Consider the following 14866-nt stretch of genomic DNA (forward strand, 5'->3'; position numbering starts at 1 on the left):
AGGGGCGGAGGACGGGGGGCAGGGAGATGAGAGGTCCTGCAGTAGCCGGGGGGAGGGCTGCACAACACTGAGAATGACTTAAAAGTTACCGGATCATTCACTTTACAGTGGTTACAGTGGTAAATTTTATGTTATGTGTATTTTACTACAAAAAAGAGATTTTGTTTTGAATAAAAGGATCAAGCTCTGGGGTAAAATGTCTACAAACCACCGTCCCAGCTCAGATGCCTAAGCTCAGACGAGCAGAGGCCTTTGGGTCACTGTGCTCGGTGGCTTGGTATCTTCCTGGCCACTGTGTTTCTCAAGGACAAGGAGGGCACCCCCGGGAACCACCTTTCCAGCCAGTGCTCCACGGCCCTAAAGTGGTAATTTCCTTTCTCCCACAGTCCAAAACTGTACTTCTTCAATTGGAGGAAAGTAACCGGCTCAAACTCATGGCCACACTGACCCCGAGGACATGAATGTGCCGTAACCAGGGGCTGCTCTGCTGCTGTCCCGTGGGTGCCTGCACCCCACTGCACCCTGCTTGGCTTGGCAGGTTTGCCAGCACGAGATCACCCATCAGCTGGGACCAAGGCCCTCACTGGGGACATCTCCTCGGCCAGCACTTCTTTATCCTCGGAACTACTTTTCTATTTAAGAGAAGAACCCACGAGGTGGGAGAAGGTGACCGTGAGGTGAAGAAAAGGGGCTGCTGCAGAGCTGGGGGAGCCGCCTGCTGGCAAGGCAAGGCACCCACCTCGTCACAGCCGATGTGGAGCCACCGGGCGCCCGGGTGCAGCGCCATCACCTGGTCAATCATGGCTCCAACCAGTGCCAGGGACTCCGCCTTGTGGGGATTCAGGGTGTTGGGGAAAAGTGCCACTTCCCGGAGGTGAGCGAGAGCCTCGTGCTTCAGCACAAACTGTGGGGAGACAACAGGAAAGCTGGTGACCCTGGGGAGGAGCTTGTCCCCGAGCTCCCCGAAGTCCGGCTCCTGCCTCTGCGTCCTGATGGCCTCATGTCTATTAGAGTCCCCGGAGGGGCTGGCGGGGCTGCACTGCAGACCAGAGCCAGGGTGCCAAGTGGGCGGGTCTCTGAGTAACCTGGCTGCTTGGTCAACAGTCCTTCTCCCTTCCAACTCTAACTGGGCTGAATGAGAAAATGGAAAAGGTAGCTTCCCTTCACAACAGAATTACACACGGGTGGACTTCTTGCTCAAGTGAAGAGGCTGGCAAATCCTCTCCCCAAAACAAGTACAAAGAGGAATGATTTGTCCAAAACGACCTTTTGGGGCTCCAGAAACCAACCAAAGGTGAACAACAAATTGGGAAATGCGTGTTCATGAAAGGTTGCCATAACTGGGTAAAAACAGATTCTGCAGCTTCTGCCTAGGTGCTCCCACCCCCCACAATGGCTGGCTGTGGGTAAACCTGGCCTTTGGGGACCTGTCAGTAAAAGTGGCAAACTGTTCTGAATTCTGTGGTCCCCACAGGGCTACAGAGGGACACATGTTCTCCGTACGCACCGGCTGGCTGGGGCCACACCCACCTGGGGGCCCGAGCAGGCTGGGTGGAAAGCAGAAGCCGCGGCAGACTGAGAACTGCCTGAACCCTGAGTGTGGCCTCCCAACCCCTGTGCCACAAGGTGGGGCCTATGGGCTCGGGCACAACCACCACCCAAGCCCTGCGGAATCATCAGCTGTGAAGACCGAAGAGTGACCCCTAGGGCAAAAACCGAAAACAAGAATACAAAAACAGAGGCATCCGTGGCCACACACAGCTGGGGAGACATTAAATCCAGGCAACTTACAACTACCCATGGGGGCAAAAGTCAGACTTGCTACAACATATGATCTGAAATGTCCAGTTTTCAACCAAAAATTGAGACATGCAAATAACTGGAAAGTGGGACCCAGACTCAAAGAAAAAACAATTCTATGGAAACTGATGCTGAGTGGGCCTAGATGTTGGATTTAACAGACAATTATTTCAAAGAAACTATTATGAATATGTTCCAAGAATTAAAGGAGGGGCTTCCCTGGTAGTGCTGTGGTTAAGAATCCGCCTGCCAATGCAGGGGACACAGGTTCGATCCCTGGTCCGGGAAGATCCCACATGCCACAGAGCAACTAAGCCCATGCACCACAACTACCGAGCCTGTGCTCTAGAGCCCATGCTCTGCAACGAGAAGGCACCGCAATGAGAAGCCCCCACACCGCAATGAAGAGCAGCCCCCGCTCACCACAACTAGAGAAAGCCTGCGTGCAGCAACAAAGACCCAACACGCCAAAATAAATGAATTAATTTTTTAAAAATTAAAAAAAAAAAGAATTAAAGGAAACTATTTACAATAAGGGAAATTAAAAATCCATTCAGGGGGAATTCCCTGGTTGTCCAGGGTTAGGACTCTGCACTTTCACTGCTGAGGGCCCAGGTTCAATGTGCTAGAAAGCACATTTTCTTAATGTTGTATTTCACCTTGCACAATAATACTTTGATGAATATACGGTCAAGGAACTAAGATCTTGCAAGCCACGCAGTGTGGAAAAAAAAAAAATACATTCAATGGGCCCAGCAGCAGATTTGAAATGTCAGAAGAGAGAGTCAGTGATTGGAACAAAAGATCAACAGAAATTCAAGCTGAGTAACCGCGGAAAGGTGCAAGAAAATGAACAGAGCAGAGACCATAGGGCAACATCGAGCTACCAACGCATGAGCAAAGGAGTCCCAAAAGAAGAGAAGGGGACAGAAAAAAACATGAAGAAATGGCCCCAAACTTCACAAAAGTGAAGAAGCTCATCAAACTCCAAGGAAGATAAAGGCAAAGAAACCCAAACCTGGACACATCATAACCTAAAAGGCACATTTAGGGGAATAACACAATTAATGGCTGATATACCACGTTCTGGTTTGGAAAACTCAACACAGTAAAGAGGTAATTTTCTGCCAAAACTGATTTACAGATTTAACACAATCCCAATCAAAATCCCAGCAAGGTTTCTAGTAGATACATAGAGAAACTGAATCTAAAATACATATGAAGAGGCAAAGGAACTAGAATAGCCAGAATAATTCTGAAAAAGAATAAAGTTGGAGGAATCTCACTACCTGATTTTAAGACTTACAATAAAGCTATAACAATCAAGATAATGTGGTATAGACAAAGGGATAACACATGGATCAATGGAACAGAATAGGGTCTAGAAATAGATTCTCATAAATGTGGTCAATTGATTTTTGACGAAGGTGCAAAGGCAATACCAAATTTCAAAGAAAGCAGTCTTTTTGACAAATGGTGTTGGCACCATTGGTCAAGGAGTGCCATACTACATGCAAGAAAAATGAATCTCCACCTCACACCTCACACAAAAACTAACCCCAAATCGATCATAAGTCTAAACGGAAAATGTTCAAGTGTAAGACTTCAGAGGAAAACAGGAAAAATCTTCATCACCTGGTGACTGGCAGAGTTCTTAGAAATGACATCAAAAGCATGATGCATCAAAGAGAAAAACTGATAAACTGGACTTCACCAAAGTTAAAGACTTTTGCTCTTTGAAATACATTGTTAAGAGAATGAAAGGACAAACTGCAGATTGGGAGAAAATGTTTGTAAATCACGTATCTAACAAAAGACTTTGTCCAGAATACACAAAGAATTTTAAAAACTCAACAGTTCAGAAAGTGAAATGAGCAAAATCCTTAACTGTGCTTCACTGCTGAAGAGGGTATTCTGATGCAAGTGACCAGACGTAGAGTCTTCGCCAACCCTGCTGACACTTGACTTCGGACCGCTGTCCTCCAGACAGTGAGAACAAATGTCTGTAGTTTAAGCCGCCTGGTTTGTGGTCCTTTGCTATGGTAGCCCCAGGAGACAAATCCACCGTAAGAGCAGAGCAAGGCCACTTAAGGAGAAGGAGGGCGTGGTACGATGGAGCTGTACTTGAGGCGCTCAGACCAGCTGTGGTGGGGAGCAGGGCGCGGGGTGGGGATGGGCGGAGTGATGCTGGGAGACCCACTGGAGGACTTTACAGCCGGTCCAGCAGTAGCTTAGACAAGGATGGTGACAGTGGGACGGAGGGAATGCTAACTCAGGAGGCAGAGGAGCAAAGGGTAGGACCTGACAGTAGACGGGAAATGCAGCTGGAGTGGGGGGTTGGGGATGGTACAGCCCCTCCCTGAGGCTGGAAGAGGCCTCACAACAGAGACGCCAAGCAGACAACTGTAGACTAGAACCCAGGGTCTGCCCGAGAGACGGGGGTCCTGGGAGTCACTGAGGACAGGAAAGGGAAGCAGGAGGGGAAATGGCTTTATCCAGAGAAGGAGTGTGAAGTGAGTAGAGGGCCCTCGAGAGGTGCCATGGGGACAGCCAAGTCCAGTGCAGCTACAGGACAGCACACGGAGAAGATGTCGGGCACAGCCAGAGCCGGGGACCAGGAGGCCATAGGGTTTAGGAGGAGGGGGTTGTGGGTAACGAGTGTGTCAGGACCGGAGCCCAGAGAGCACAGCAGGGAGAGTCCACCAGGAGAGCTGGAGGGCAGATGGTGGGAGAGAATCCCTGAACAGGAAGGAAAGGGCAATCACTGGAAGTGAAAGTGAAGATGTGGGGGAAGGACTGCTGATAGATCTAAACGGAGCCTGAGAGCCATTAAATCAGTATTATGTTTAATTTGCTTCCCCTTATCTGAGGCAGACGTGAAAAGTATTTTTGAAGATCACATAGGAGCTTGGGAGAATACTTTCAACATTAAGTGAAAAAGGAGAACACAGAAAGCACGTTTTCTTTTTTTTTAATAAAGTATTTTTTAAAAAATATTTATTATTTTGGCTGTGCCAGGTCTTAGTGGCGGCACGTGGGATCCTTAGCTGCGGCATGCAGGATCTTTAGTTATGGCATGCAGGATCTGTTTTTAGTTGTGGCATGCGGACTTCTTAGGCGCAGCATGCATGAGGGATCTAGTTCCCCGACCAGGGATCAAACCCTGGGCCCCCCACATTGGCAGCACAATCGAACCAGGCCTCCCTGCATCGGGAGTGCGGAGTCCTACCCACTGGACCACGAGGGAAGTTCTAGAAAGCACATTTTCTTAATGTTGTATTTCACCTTGCACAATAATACTTTGATGAATATACGTTAAAAAGGAAAACAACCCAGTCTGCAGGGCTCTGTGGGAATCAGGCCCCCCATCCAGCTCTTCCCCTCCCCTCCTTGGACAGAGGGTGCTCCCACCTAGAGCTCCGAGCTCCTCAGCCGTTCACAGAGCTTCTCTGTACAGTGCTGAGCTGCTCCCTGCCTGTGTCTGGCCCCATCCGCGCACCCCTGAACCCCACACCTGGGTACCAGGTAACTTTCCCTCCTCCCACTTACCTCCATGTGCCCAAATGTCTGCACCAAGGGAATGGCCTCCAGCTCATTCAGTGTGGCCAGATGCAGGATCTCTTTGATTTCGGAGGGGCTAGAGAGACCGAGACCACCCAGAGAGCTTCACACAGCCTTCCATTCAGGCTCCCCCCAACCCCCCTCGTCAGGTTCCTGGGGGAGTCTACCACGGAAACTAGCAGGGTTGCTAACTCTGAAAAGCCCAACAGATATTCTTAAGTTTTCAGAGAAGACTCCCACGCTAGAGTTTAGGAAAACGATGCTGTTATGTCAAGTAACAGTTTACTTCTTGTGAGAATAGTACCAGCTATTCTGACCCAAACTCGACAAGAGGCTAAAGCCATTTTACAAGAAACTAGGCCACACAAGCAATCATATTTTAGAGCAAAGGTGGAAAGACGGGCCTGAGAACAAACACACCACCTGTTTCTGTACAGCCTGTGACCTAAGAATGGTTTCTATGTTTTAAAATTGTTGAGAAAACTCAAGAATATTTTGTGACATGTGAAAATCGTATGGAATTCATCCTTCAGTGTCCACAAATAGGGTTTTATTGGAACACAGCCACGCCCACTCATTATTATCACCTGTGGCTGCTTTTGCCCCACTAATAGTTGTAACAAAGATCAGATGGGCTGCACAACCTAAAATATCTACTGTCTGGCCCTTTGTACAAAAGGTTGGTGATCCCTTTAATAGAGGAAAGAAAAATGAAGAGTTTCAAGATTCAGGTGGGAGTGTCCCTTCAGGCCAGCATTTCGTCGCTGAGGCCACTGAGGATGCCAACCTGGAAGGGCCCACTGCCTGCTCCACCATGAGTTGTCATTTGTGAATTTATCTCAAATTCTGTATGTGTTTGAACCATCTCTAAAGTTAACCAGTTCTATAGATGAATTGATTATATAAAGTTCTGTCTTTAAATATACTTTTTCAAGCTTCACTGGAACCCTGGCACCTTTTTCACTTTCAAAAACAAAGGAACAAAACGTGTTCATTGTAGGAATAAACACGAATACCTCCACCATCTCACCACATTAATGCTCTGGTTCATGCCTTTCCTGTTTCCTGCCCACACGTACGTGCTGGGAGTTCTACCACATGGAGCCAAGCTGCCCTCCAGAGCGGCTGGGCTGCTTCACAGCCCACCAGTGGGAGGCTTGCTCCTGCTCACCCCCGTGGACACAGAGCATTAGCATTTTTTTAAAAGCGTCACCAATTTGGTAGCCAAAATGGCATTTCACTGTTATTTTATTACTATCATATACTTATTGGCTATTTTTCTTTCTTTTTGGGGGATCAGAATGTTCTTTGCCCATTTTCTTTTGGGCTATTACCGATTTACATGGATACCCATAATTTTAAAGCCAAGTGGGGTGCACCCATGACCACACTATCCGACTTCACTGATTCTGATTCTCTCCCCTTTAATCCTCACTTTCCTGGTGAAGATCCCGCCTTAAAGAGCAGCCCTCCCTCCCCTGCATGGACACCTGTCAAAGTGTCCTCCACGCACTTCACACCCAGACAAGACTGAAACAGATCACAGCGCTTCCTTGTGGGGGATCATAGCTGATGCTTATTTTCTTCTAAACGTTTCTAAATTCTCTTTGGTGAACATGCTTTATTTTTATGATTAAAGACATGTATTTAACAAGACAGAAGAGGACTGTCCTGCTGTCGTTCAATTCTCGCCTGCCCTCCACTCCCTTCCAGGTTGCCACCCCACACACCCCATTTTCTCTGCAGAGGCATCGCCTTGCTTGGCGGCTCGGGTACCTGTATGCGTGCTTGGCCCTCAGCAGCCTCAGGTGGCCCTCGTAGGGAAACATGTCTTCATACTCGATGAGGAGGCCGTTGGCACCCAGGGCACGGAACAGGGGGAAAATCTGGGGGAGAGGGGGATATGATGAAGAAATGACTATTTGAACAGAAAGTGACACATGTGTAGCTCATGGACTCATTCTTCCAGCTGATGGACATGGATTGTAGTTGATTTTTGTATTTTTCCCACGTACTCTGTGTGACGCCAAATCAAATTCTAATGTAGTGATGTGTTCATTTGATACAAGGGGGCGGAATTGGGGGGTGCTGGGGTAAGGGGAGCCTACAGAGCTCTGGAGGGTTACTGGAGCACCTGGAAGGAGCCTAGAGGAGGGAGATGAAGGAGGAAAGAGGCTGTCCCACTGTGCTCATGGGGTCCCTCCCCTGGTTCTCCCCCACTTCTTTCTCTACCTTTATCTCAAAGAACATGGATCCCTATCCTCCAGTACTTTTAGGACTGTGTCTACTGTACACAGGACTGAGATTTTCTTCTAGTCTGGCATCACGGCCAGGGGTGGGTGTTAAGGGAGGGGGCTCCTGCAGAAACTCAGAATAGTAACCCACCTCCAGACAAGGGCCACTGTGAGTTTTATGTGATTTGTAGCATTCTTGTTGATGTTGCTGTCAGAAGTTTTCTTTCCCCAAGAATATGGGGATGTTCTGAAGCATGCTGGATGGAAAGAGGAAATCAGCTTGGGACTAAGAATTAGCTGGGATAATTGTAAAACGGGTAATCAATAATTGACTGCAAATTACAAGAAGAGGCAGATTGTGGAAAGGAGTCAAACTAACCCAGGTCAGTCACTTACACAAATGGAACATAATGGTTACGGCATTCTCGTGTTTTCGTCAGCGTTTTTGCTCCTGGTTTCCCTTGTAGCCTTTTGGCCATCTGACCACTGGGTGGCCTCTTTGGCACTTCTATTGGGGGTGGTAGGGATCCTTGGTGCTGTTGGTGGCTAAGGGGCTGCTAAGCTCAGCCTAAGGGTGCCACCCAGCCAACTTGTGGAAACAGGAGGAATAAGAAATTGTTGTCTAAACCTCTGACTCTGTCAGCAGCAGCAGGTAATGAAATGGGGGCTCCAGCTACACATAAGCTGGATCTTCTTTGCCTGTCTTCCACATCAATCCATTTGTCACCATGCTTTTATCTCTTTACACTTGACTTTTTCTTCTCTGCCATTTATTTCCCGATACTGTTTCCCATGGCGTCTATTCACTTTTGTTCTTTTCCTAGTTTGGTCTCCGTTTCTGACTTTTTTTTTTCTTTTTCTTTCTAATTCATTCCCGAGTCTGGAGGCAATCTTTTCACAACCTCATTCTGTCTGGCTGTCACATTTCTGGACTTTTCTATTTCTGACTTACACTGTTCTTCCATAACTGTATCACTTTCCTAGTATCTCTGCTCTCTTTCTGAAATACTGCGGAACTATGTCATCTGCTTTGTGGTCACACGTTCCTGGTGCACCTTCGCTGTTACTCAGATCATCGTCCTCTTTTTTCTTAGTGTCTTTGTGTGGCACAACTACACTCCTTTTCTGTTGCTCATTTTTAAATGAGATGTGTTTTCTTGTGTTTTTGAGAGCAGGTTCTTCTGTTTGGGATGGAGCTGGGCCAGGCCAGGGCTCCCTCTGCTGCTGTTACATAAAGGATTAGCGGTTATAGACTTTGTGCAGCTACTGCCACAGCACGTGGTCTCCACTCCCTCTGGATCCCGTCTCCCCAGTATTTGAAACTTCTCTCCACTTCACCCTCAATGTTCCTGCCCAGCTCAATGTGGATTTTTCCCCCAACACTGTGTCCTTAGTGTGGGCTCTGTCCTTCTGGAAGAAGGTTCTGGAAGGTATTCTGGAGTGCTTTGAGGCCTTGGGCACTCACCCTCAACCTGGAGCCAGGGACAACTCGCCCAGTTTCTGACAGACCTTTACTAGCTGGGCTCTTTTCTGGGTCCTCTGGTCTTGACATCGTCTGAATTCTCTTTTCTCTTTCCTCTACCACCACCTGCCTGGCTGCTAACCCCACGTAGGTGGTGTGCTACAGGTGGTTTGGCCCCACCCCTTGCATTTTGGAATTCACGGGGATACCCTGATGCCTACTTTTGATTTAGAGTACATACGTTTTCTGTGGCTGCCATAAGAAGTCACCACAAACTGGGTGGCTTGAAACAGTCAGAATTTATTCTCTCACAGTTCTGGAGGCAGAAGTCCCAAATCTAGGGTGTCAGCAGGGCCATGCTCCCCCTCTGAGGCTGTAAGGGGAATCCTTCCTGTCTCTTCCAGCTTCTGGGAGTTTCCAGCACCCTTGGTCCTCCTGGGCTTGTGGACGCATCGATTCTAATCTCTGCCTCTGTCCTCATGTGGTACCTTCCCTGTGTCCTCACATCATCTTCCCTCTGTGTATGTCTCTGTGTTTAAATTCTCCTCTCCTTATAAAGCCACCACTTATTGGATTAGGGCTCACCCTATCTCCATATGACTTCATCTTATGTCAACGACATCTGCAAAGACCGTGTCTTTAAATCAAGTCACATTCCAAGGTTCGACGGGTTAGGATTTAAACATATCTTTTTGGGAAACACGATTCAGCTCACAATGAAGAGGTTGTATGTGTCTTTTGTCCTTTCTGTTTTTCCTTTTGCTATCCTGGTTGCTGTCTGCTTTGTGAGGGGATTTGGGGGAAATTCAAAATCTATGCTGTTGCCACCACCGTGCCCCAACACAGAACCCACAGTTGTGTTCCAAGCACACGTCTACAGAACATCGATTGTTCACAATTTCATAACCAAACCCAAGGCAAAGTGATTCTCTAGAGGAGAAAGGGAGCTCTCACCTCCGAGAGGTAGCAGACCCTCGGTGGGGCTCCTTTCAGGTCCAGATGAACTAGTCGCATCTTAAATGGTGAGCAACCCGACATCGTACTATTTTTTGTGAAATCATGTGACAAAAAAACCTCTTGTCTGGACACTTCTTCCTAGTGGAGAAATTCAGGGTTATAGACTCCAGAGGCTCAACTGGCCTGGTCCTTCCAATGTCTGTTTCAATTCTGACACGAACTGGGAGGGAACTCATTTCACCGACATGAAATCGAATCAAGATGTCTGTCTTGGGACTTCCCTGGCAGTCCAGTGGTTAAGACTCCATGCTTCAGACTTCCCTGGTGGCACAGTGGTTAAGAATCCACCTGCCAATGCAGGGGACACGGGTTCGAGCCCTGGTCCGGGAAGATTCCACATGCCACGGAGCAACTAAGCCCGTGCGTCCCAACTATTGAGCCTGCGCTCTAGAGCCCACGAGCCACAACTACTGAGCCTGTGTGCCACAACTACTGAAGCCCGTGCACCTAGAGCCTGTGCCCCACAACAAGAGAAGCCACCACAATGAGAACCCCGCGCACTGCAACAAAGAGTAGCCCCTGCTCGCCACAACTAGAAGGAAAGCCCGTGGACGGCAACGAAGACCCAACGCAGCCAAAATAACTAACTAAATAAATAAATAAATAAATAAATTAAAAGACTCCATGCTTCCACTACAAGGGGCATGGGTTTGATCCCTGGCCGGGGAACTAAGATTCCACATGCCATGCAGCGCAGCCAAATCAAAAAAAAAAGGATGTCTGTCTCCATGTTCAAACATAGGGACCCTTGCCATTTAGTTATGATTTGTCCCTAAAATAGAACAGCACTGTTTCCTTATAAGATAGCTACAATCTGTAATAACACAAATGACTGCAAAATAATTTCTCGTTTTAAAGACCCTCTTATCCTATGTATACTATGCCAGTGAAAACAGGCAAATATCTCAAACACTTTTCAGGCCCCACAATATGATGTTTTTGTAGAAAATTTATCCTCAATTTTATTCTACTTTGAATAGCGTTAAAAACAATTATGTTTCTAGAGTTCGAGTCAGCTTGGTTGTACAGAGGAAGAAGCTCTAAAAATTTATTCTAGGTCAGAGAAAACTATCTATGATTTAAAACAGGCCATTGATAATTTAAAAAACAAGTAAGCCACAGTTTATCAGTGTTGGCTAGTTTATGTTAAACTAGAGAAAGTATCTGGATGATACTGAAGCAGCTGGGAAACAGTGAAATCTTATTTCTTCTATCATAAAACACAAAGGATTAGATTGGAAAATGAAAGAAAATCTTTGTACATTGGTCATATATTCAGCTCAGTAATTCAAACTACTCATTCTGTGCAAGGATTCATAAATCCCTGACCTTAAGGAATCCATAATATAGCAGAGGAAATAACATAATGCACACAGAAACCAATCAGTTTGATTTTTTTAAGAATAAACTATATTCAAGACAGTCTCAATGACAAAGTTCTTAAAGCAATTACGTAAATTACCACTGATAAGTGGATGAGTTTAAGACAAAGCATTCTGAAAAACTGCAATGTTTTAAAGTTGAATTGTTTTACATTTAAACCCCCCCCAAAAAAACCCAAATCTATTTTCCTGGGAATAGAATTAAAAGAAAAAAAATTTTTATTTTTAAATATTTTCCTGGCTGCGCCGTGCGGCATGTGGGACCTTAGTTCCCCGACCAAGGATCGAACCTGCGCCCCATGCATTGGAAGTGCAGAGTCTTAACCACTGGACCACCAGGGAAGTCCCAAAAGAAAAAATTTTGAGCTGAGAAGTCTGCATTGGTCCTGTGTGTGCCTCCTCGTGTTCTGAGAGAAATTCTCCAATTATTCTTGTAGTCCTAGGGCAGGAATGAACACAAACATCTTACCTGCATCAGACACATTCAGAGTTGTTTACCAATGTAAGTTGCTGCAAAATCTAAAGGAAAAGGAGAGGAAGAATTCAGTAATCCATCTTGTGAGTCTGTAGTTCTTTGCTTTGATTCCCTCCTGCATGAAGTCTATAAAAATGTGATTATTTCAAAGACTCGGGTCAACTGTCATTGTTACCAGACAACCTGGCAGGTCTGCAATTGTCCCAGTTCCTCGGGCTTCCAGGTAAGTTACCAGGAAATGGCATCCGATTTCCCCAGTTTCGGGACTGTTGGGCAGATCTCTTTTCTTGTTCAATGAGTCTAAGTAGGTTTTCTTTTCCCCCTGTATCAGTAAATTACTCACCTTCTTCAGACTTAATCCTCATGAATGAACCTCACTGCTAATTCCACTCTTTCAGAATCAGGTATCTCCACAGGGTTGGTTAAGATCTTACTTCTTGCCCACTGGACGTAAGGTTCTCTGGGGAAATTCAATGTTGTAAACAAAGCAGCAGGGCCTAACGGATACATGTGTACTGAGCACCAACTGGACCCAGTGCCCTCCAGTGTGGCATGGGCCGGGGGAGAGGGGCATGGAAACCCCACAGAAGAGGGTGCGGAGTCCCTGGGAGGAGGGCTTGGAGACCCCGGGAGAGGAAAGGGCTTGGAGAGCCCCGGGAGGAGGACTTGGATACCCCCGGGAGGTGGGCTTGGAGACGCCGGGAGAGCACGCACGGCTGGGCGAAGACACACTTCAGACGAAGACTTGGAGACTCGTCGGATTCCGCGGAGGGCAGGGGAGGAGGAGGGGGCAGGCAACGGCGGGTGCGCCGCGGATGCCCTCAGGTCCCCGTTCCGTCCCGCTCGGCGCTCGGCCTCCGATTGCTCAGGCCTGGCCACCAGACCGGAGGTCGACGGCGGAACGCGTCGCTCCGCGTCCCCGGCCGCGCTGGTCTCGCGCTAACTCTCGCGGCGCTCGTCCCGGGCTCGCGGCGGATCCCGCGTTCGACCCGGCTCCGCGGCGGCCTGGACAATGGCACCTCAGAGGAGGGGCGCTCCCAAGGCGCCCGAAGGCAACCGGGCAGCTGACCGCCGGCGCCCGAGCAGGTACTGGGCAGCTCCGGGAGCGCGCGGACGGCGGCGTGGGCGGGGCCTGGTCGAGGGGGAGGGGCCTGGTCTGGAGGGGCGGGGGCGTGGTATGGCGGGGCTGGGGGCGTGGCCCGGCCAGGAAAGGCTGGACCTAGCGTGGGCGGGGCCTTTCCCGGGACGGGCCTGCAGTGTGGGTGTGGCCTGGCCTCGAGGGGCGTGGTGTATGCTTGGGCGAATCGGGCTCTAGAGGGGTGTGGTCTGTCTGGAGAGCGTGGCCTGAAGAATCCCGCGAGGCCCGCGCCAGGAGGGTCGGGGCTGGGTGGGGGTCGGCCCAGGACGGGGCAGACCGTCGGGAATCTTTTCTGACCTCTCTCACCCATGTGTACCAGGGGGGCCTGATGAATGAAAAAGTGATCTCATCACGTAGCCTTCGAGGGGATTCTGCCTGAAGCTTTAAGAGCCAGGGGTGTATTTTAATCATTCCAGGATAAATTACCTTGTCGTTGTGCTTGCCCCATGGGCCATGGACCTTGCTCCAAATCCCCTTCTGTTTTGGCAAGATTCTAGGGGTGCAGCTTGAGCGAGCTTACCCTGAACAGGGGTGCTTATTTTGAGGAGACCTCCAGGGGAGTGTTGCATCCGAATCTGGCCCAGGAGGCTGTTTTTTCCCCTCTTGTCTCTGTCCCTTCCTCTCTGTCCCTTTCTGTCTCAGCAGCCGGGCTGTTCCAGGCGAAGGTGTCACCCACAGCTTTGCACCTTCAGTTAGGGTTCCAGCCCCTGCTGCTGAGATGGGCGGGCAGTCTCCCTGCCCCATTCGGAATTGGGGAAGAGAAATGATGGGGCCACCGGAGTGAGGTGTCCACCCTGGTCTAATTAGAGGAGACCAGGTGGGCTGGAGGCTATACAGCAGTTCTAGGAGTGGGGGTGGGGGTCTTTGTGTTCTGGGCACCTATGCTCCCTGTTTAAAATGATCATGTATTCACCCAACCTAGTCTGAGTGAGCTGTGCCCACCTTGGGATTTATTTAATCGGAATTTGTGTGTTATATATATAGCAATTTGCAGTGTGGAGAAACATAGAAAAATAGAAGGCAGGCTATCTGCTTTTAATCATATACTTGAAGACATGAGGTGCACCTCCTGAAAGGATGCCTGGATCTCTTTTCTCATTTCTGCCAGTGCTTCAAGCCCTTCACATTTTTCTTAGATAACAGAGTGCACGGCTACTCAGTTACACACACGTGAAAACACATGTGCATGTACACAGACACACATATGCATGGTTATATACCACCCAAACACACATAGACACACATGTGCACACACACACAGACATGCCTACAACTTCTGCACAGGCAGTGTGAATCCCACAGTTAACCCGGGTGGTACAGAAAGTGTCTTACTGGTGAATCATTTCTGTTGTACTTGTATTCTCTTTGTGGCTGGCTGGTGGTTTTAGTGAAGTGGGCTTGACTCATGCTTAACTTACTTCACATTGTGTGTGTGTGTGCACGCACGCATGCACAGGCATGTGCACTGGGACCATATGCGTGGGGTTGTGGCAGTCATTTTTGGATGCAGGCAACGTGATCGGTGCCACAGACTCTGCCAGGACCTCGCAGACAGGTTCTCCATGGGCCTGGCCAGGCTGGGAGGAACACCAACAGGCAGTTCATCTTGTTGCCCTTGGGAGCAAGTGAGCCCTGTCTGGTCATATGGGGTGAGGGGCACGTTCCCCACCACATCCTCCCATGCTGGCGAGTGCCTCTGGATTGATTGAGAGTAGCTCTGACAGCAGCCAGCATGGGAACAGTTTAAGGCTGTAACTAAGGGTGGGTGTGGTCTCTGGTCATTGTGGTCTCTGGTCA

General features: G+C 48.7%; 2 protein-coding genes across 6 annotated transcripts in view; one reads left to right on the forward strand and one right to left on the reverse strand.

The window, feature by feature from the left end:
• HEXD (hexosaminidase D) overlaps positions 1–12937 on the reverse strand; it is an 18065-nt gene extending 5128 nt beyond the window's left edge. For 2 of the 4 annotated variants that reach the window (XR_010937264.1, XM_067714618.1), the window contains exons 1-6: positions 12275–12937; positions 11926–11975; positions 10012–10152; positions 7138–7247; positions 5350–5437; positions 740–904 (exon numbers count right to left, since the gene is read on the reverse strand). Coding sequence is in view for 3 of the 4 variants with exons in the window: in XM_067714618.1 (XP_067570719.1) it covers positions 740–904; positions 5350–5437; positions 7138–7247; positions 10012–10152; positions 11926–11940 (519 nt within the window). In the remaining variant the exon portion in view is untranslated. The remainder of the gene's footprint in view (positions 1–739; positions 905–5349; positions 5438–7137; positions 7248–10011; positions 10153–11925; positions 11976–12274) is intronic. The other 2 variants (XM_067714617.1, XM_067714616.1) reach the window with 2 other exon arrangements.
• Positions 12883–14866, forward strand: part of OGFOD3 (2-oxoglutarate and iron dependent oxygenase domain containing 3) — a 19075-nt gene continuing 17091 nt past the window's right edge. For both annotated transcript variants that reach the window (XM_067714622.1, XM_067714621.1), the window contains exon 1: positions 12883–13017. In XM_067714622.1, coding sequence (XP_067570723.1) covers positions 12944–13017 — 74 coding nt within the window. In that variant the 5' untranslated portion in view covers positions 12883–12943. The remainder of the gene's footprint in view (positions 13018–14866) is intronic.

The sequence above is a fragment of the Pseudorca crassidens genome, chromosome 19, assembly GCF_039906515.1.
Source record: "Pseudorca crassidens isolate mPseCra1 chromosome 19, mPseCra1.hap1, whole genome shotgun sequence".
In the NCBI taxonomy this organism is placed as follows: domain Eukaryota; kingdom Metazoa; phylum Chordata; class Mammalia; order Artiodactyla; family Delphinidae; genus Pseudorca; species Pseudorca crassidens.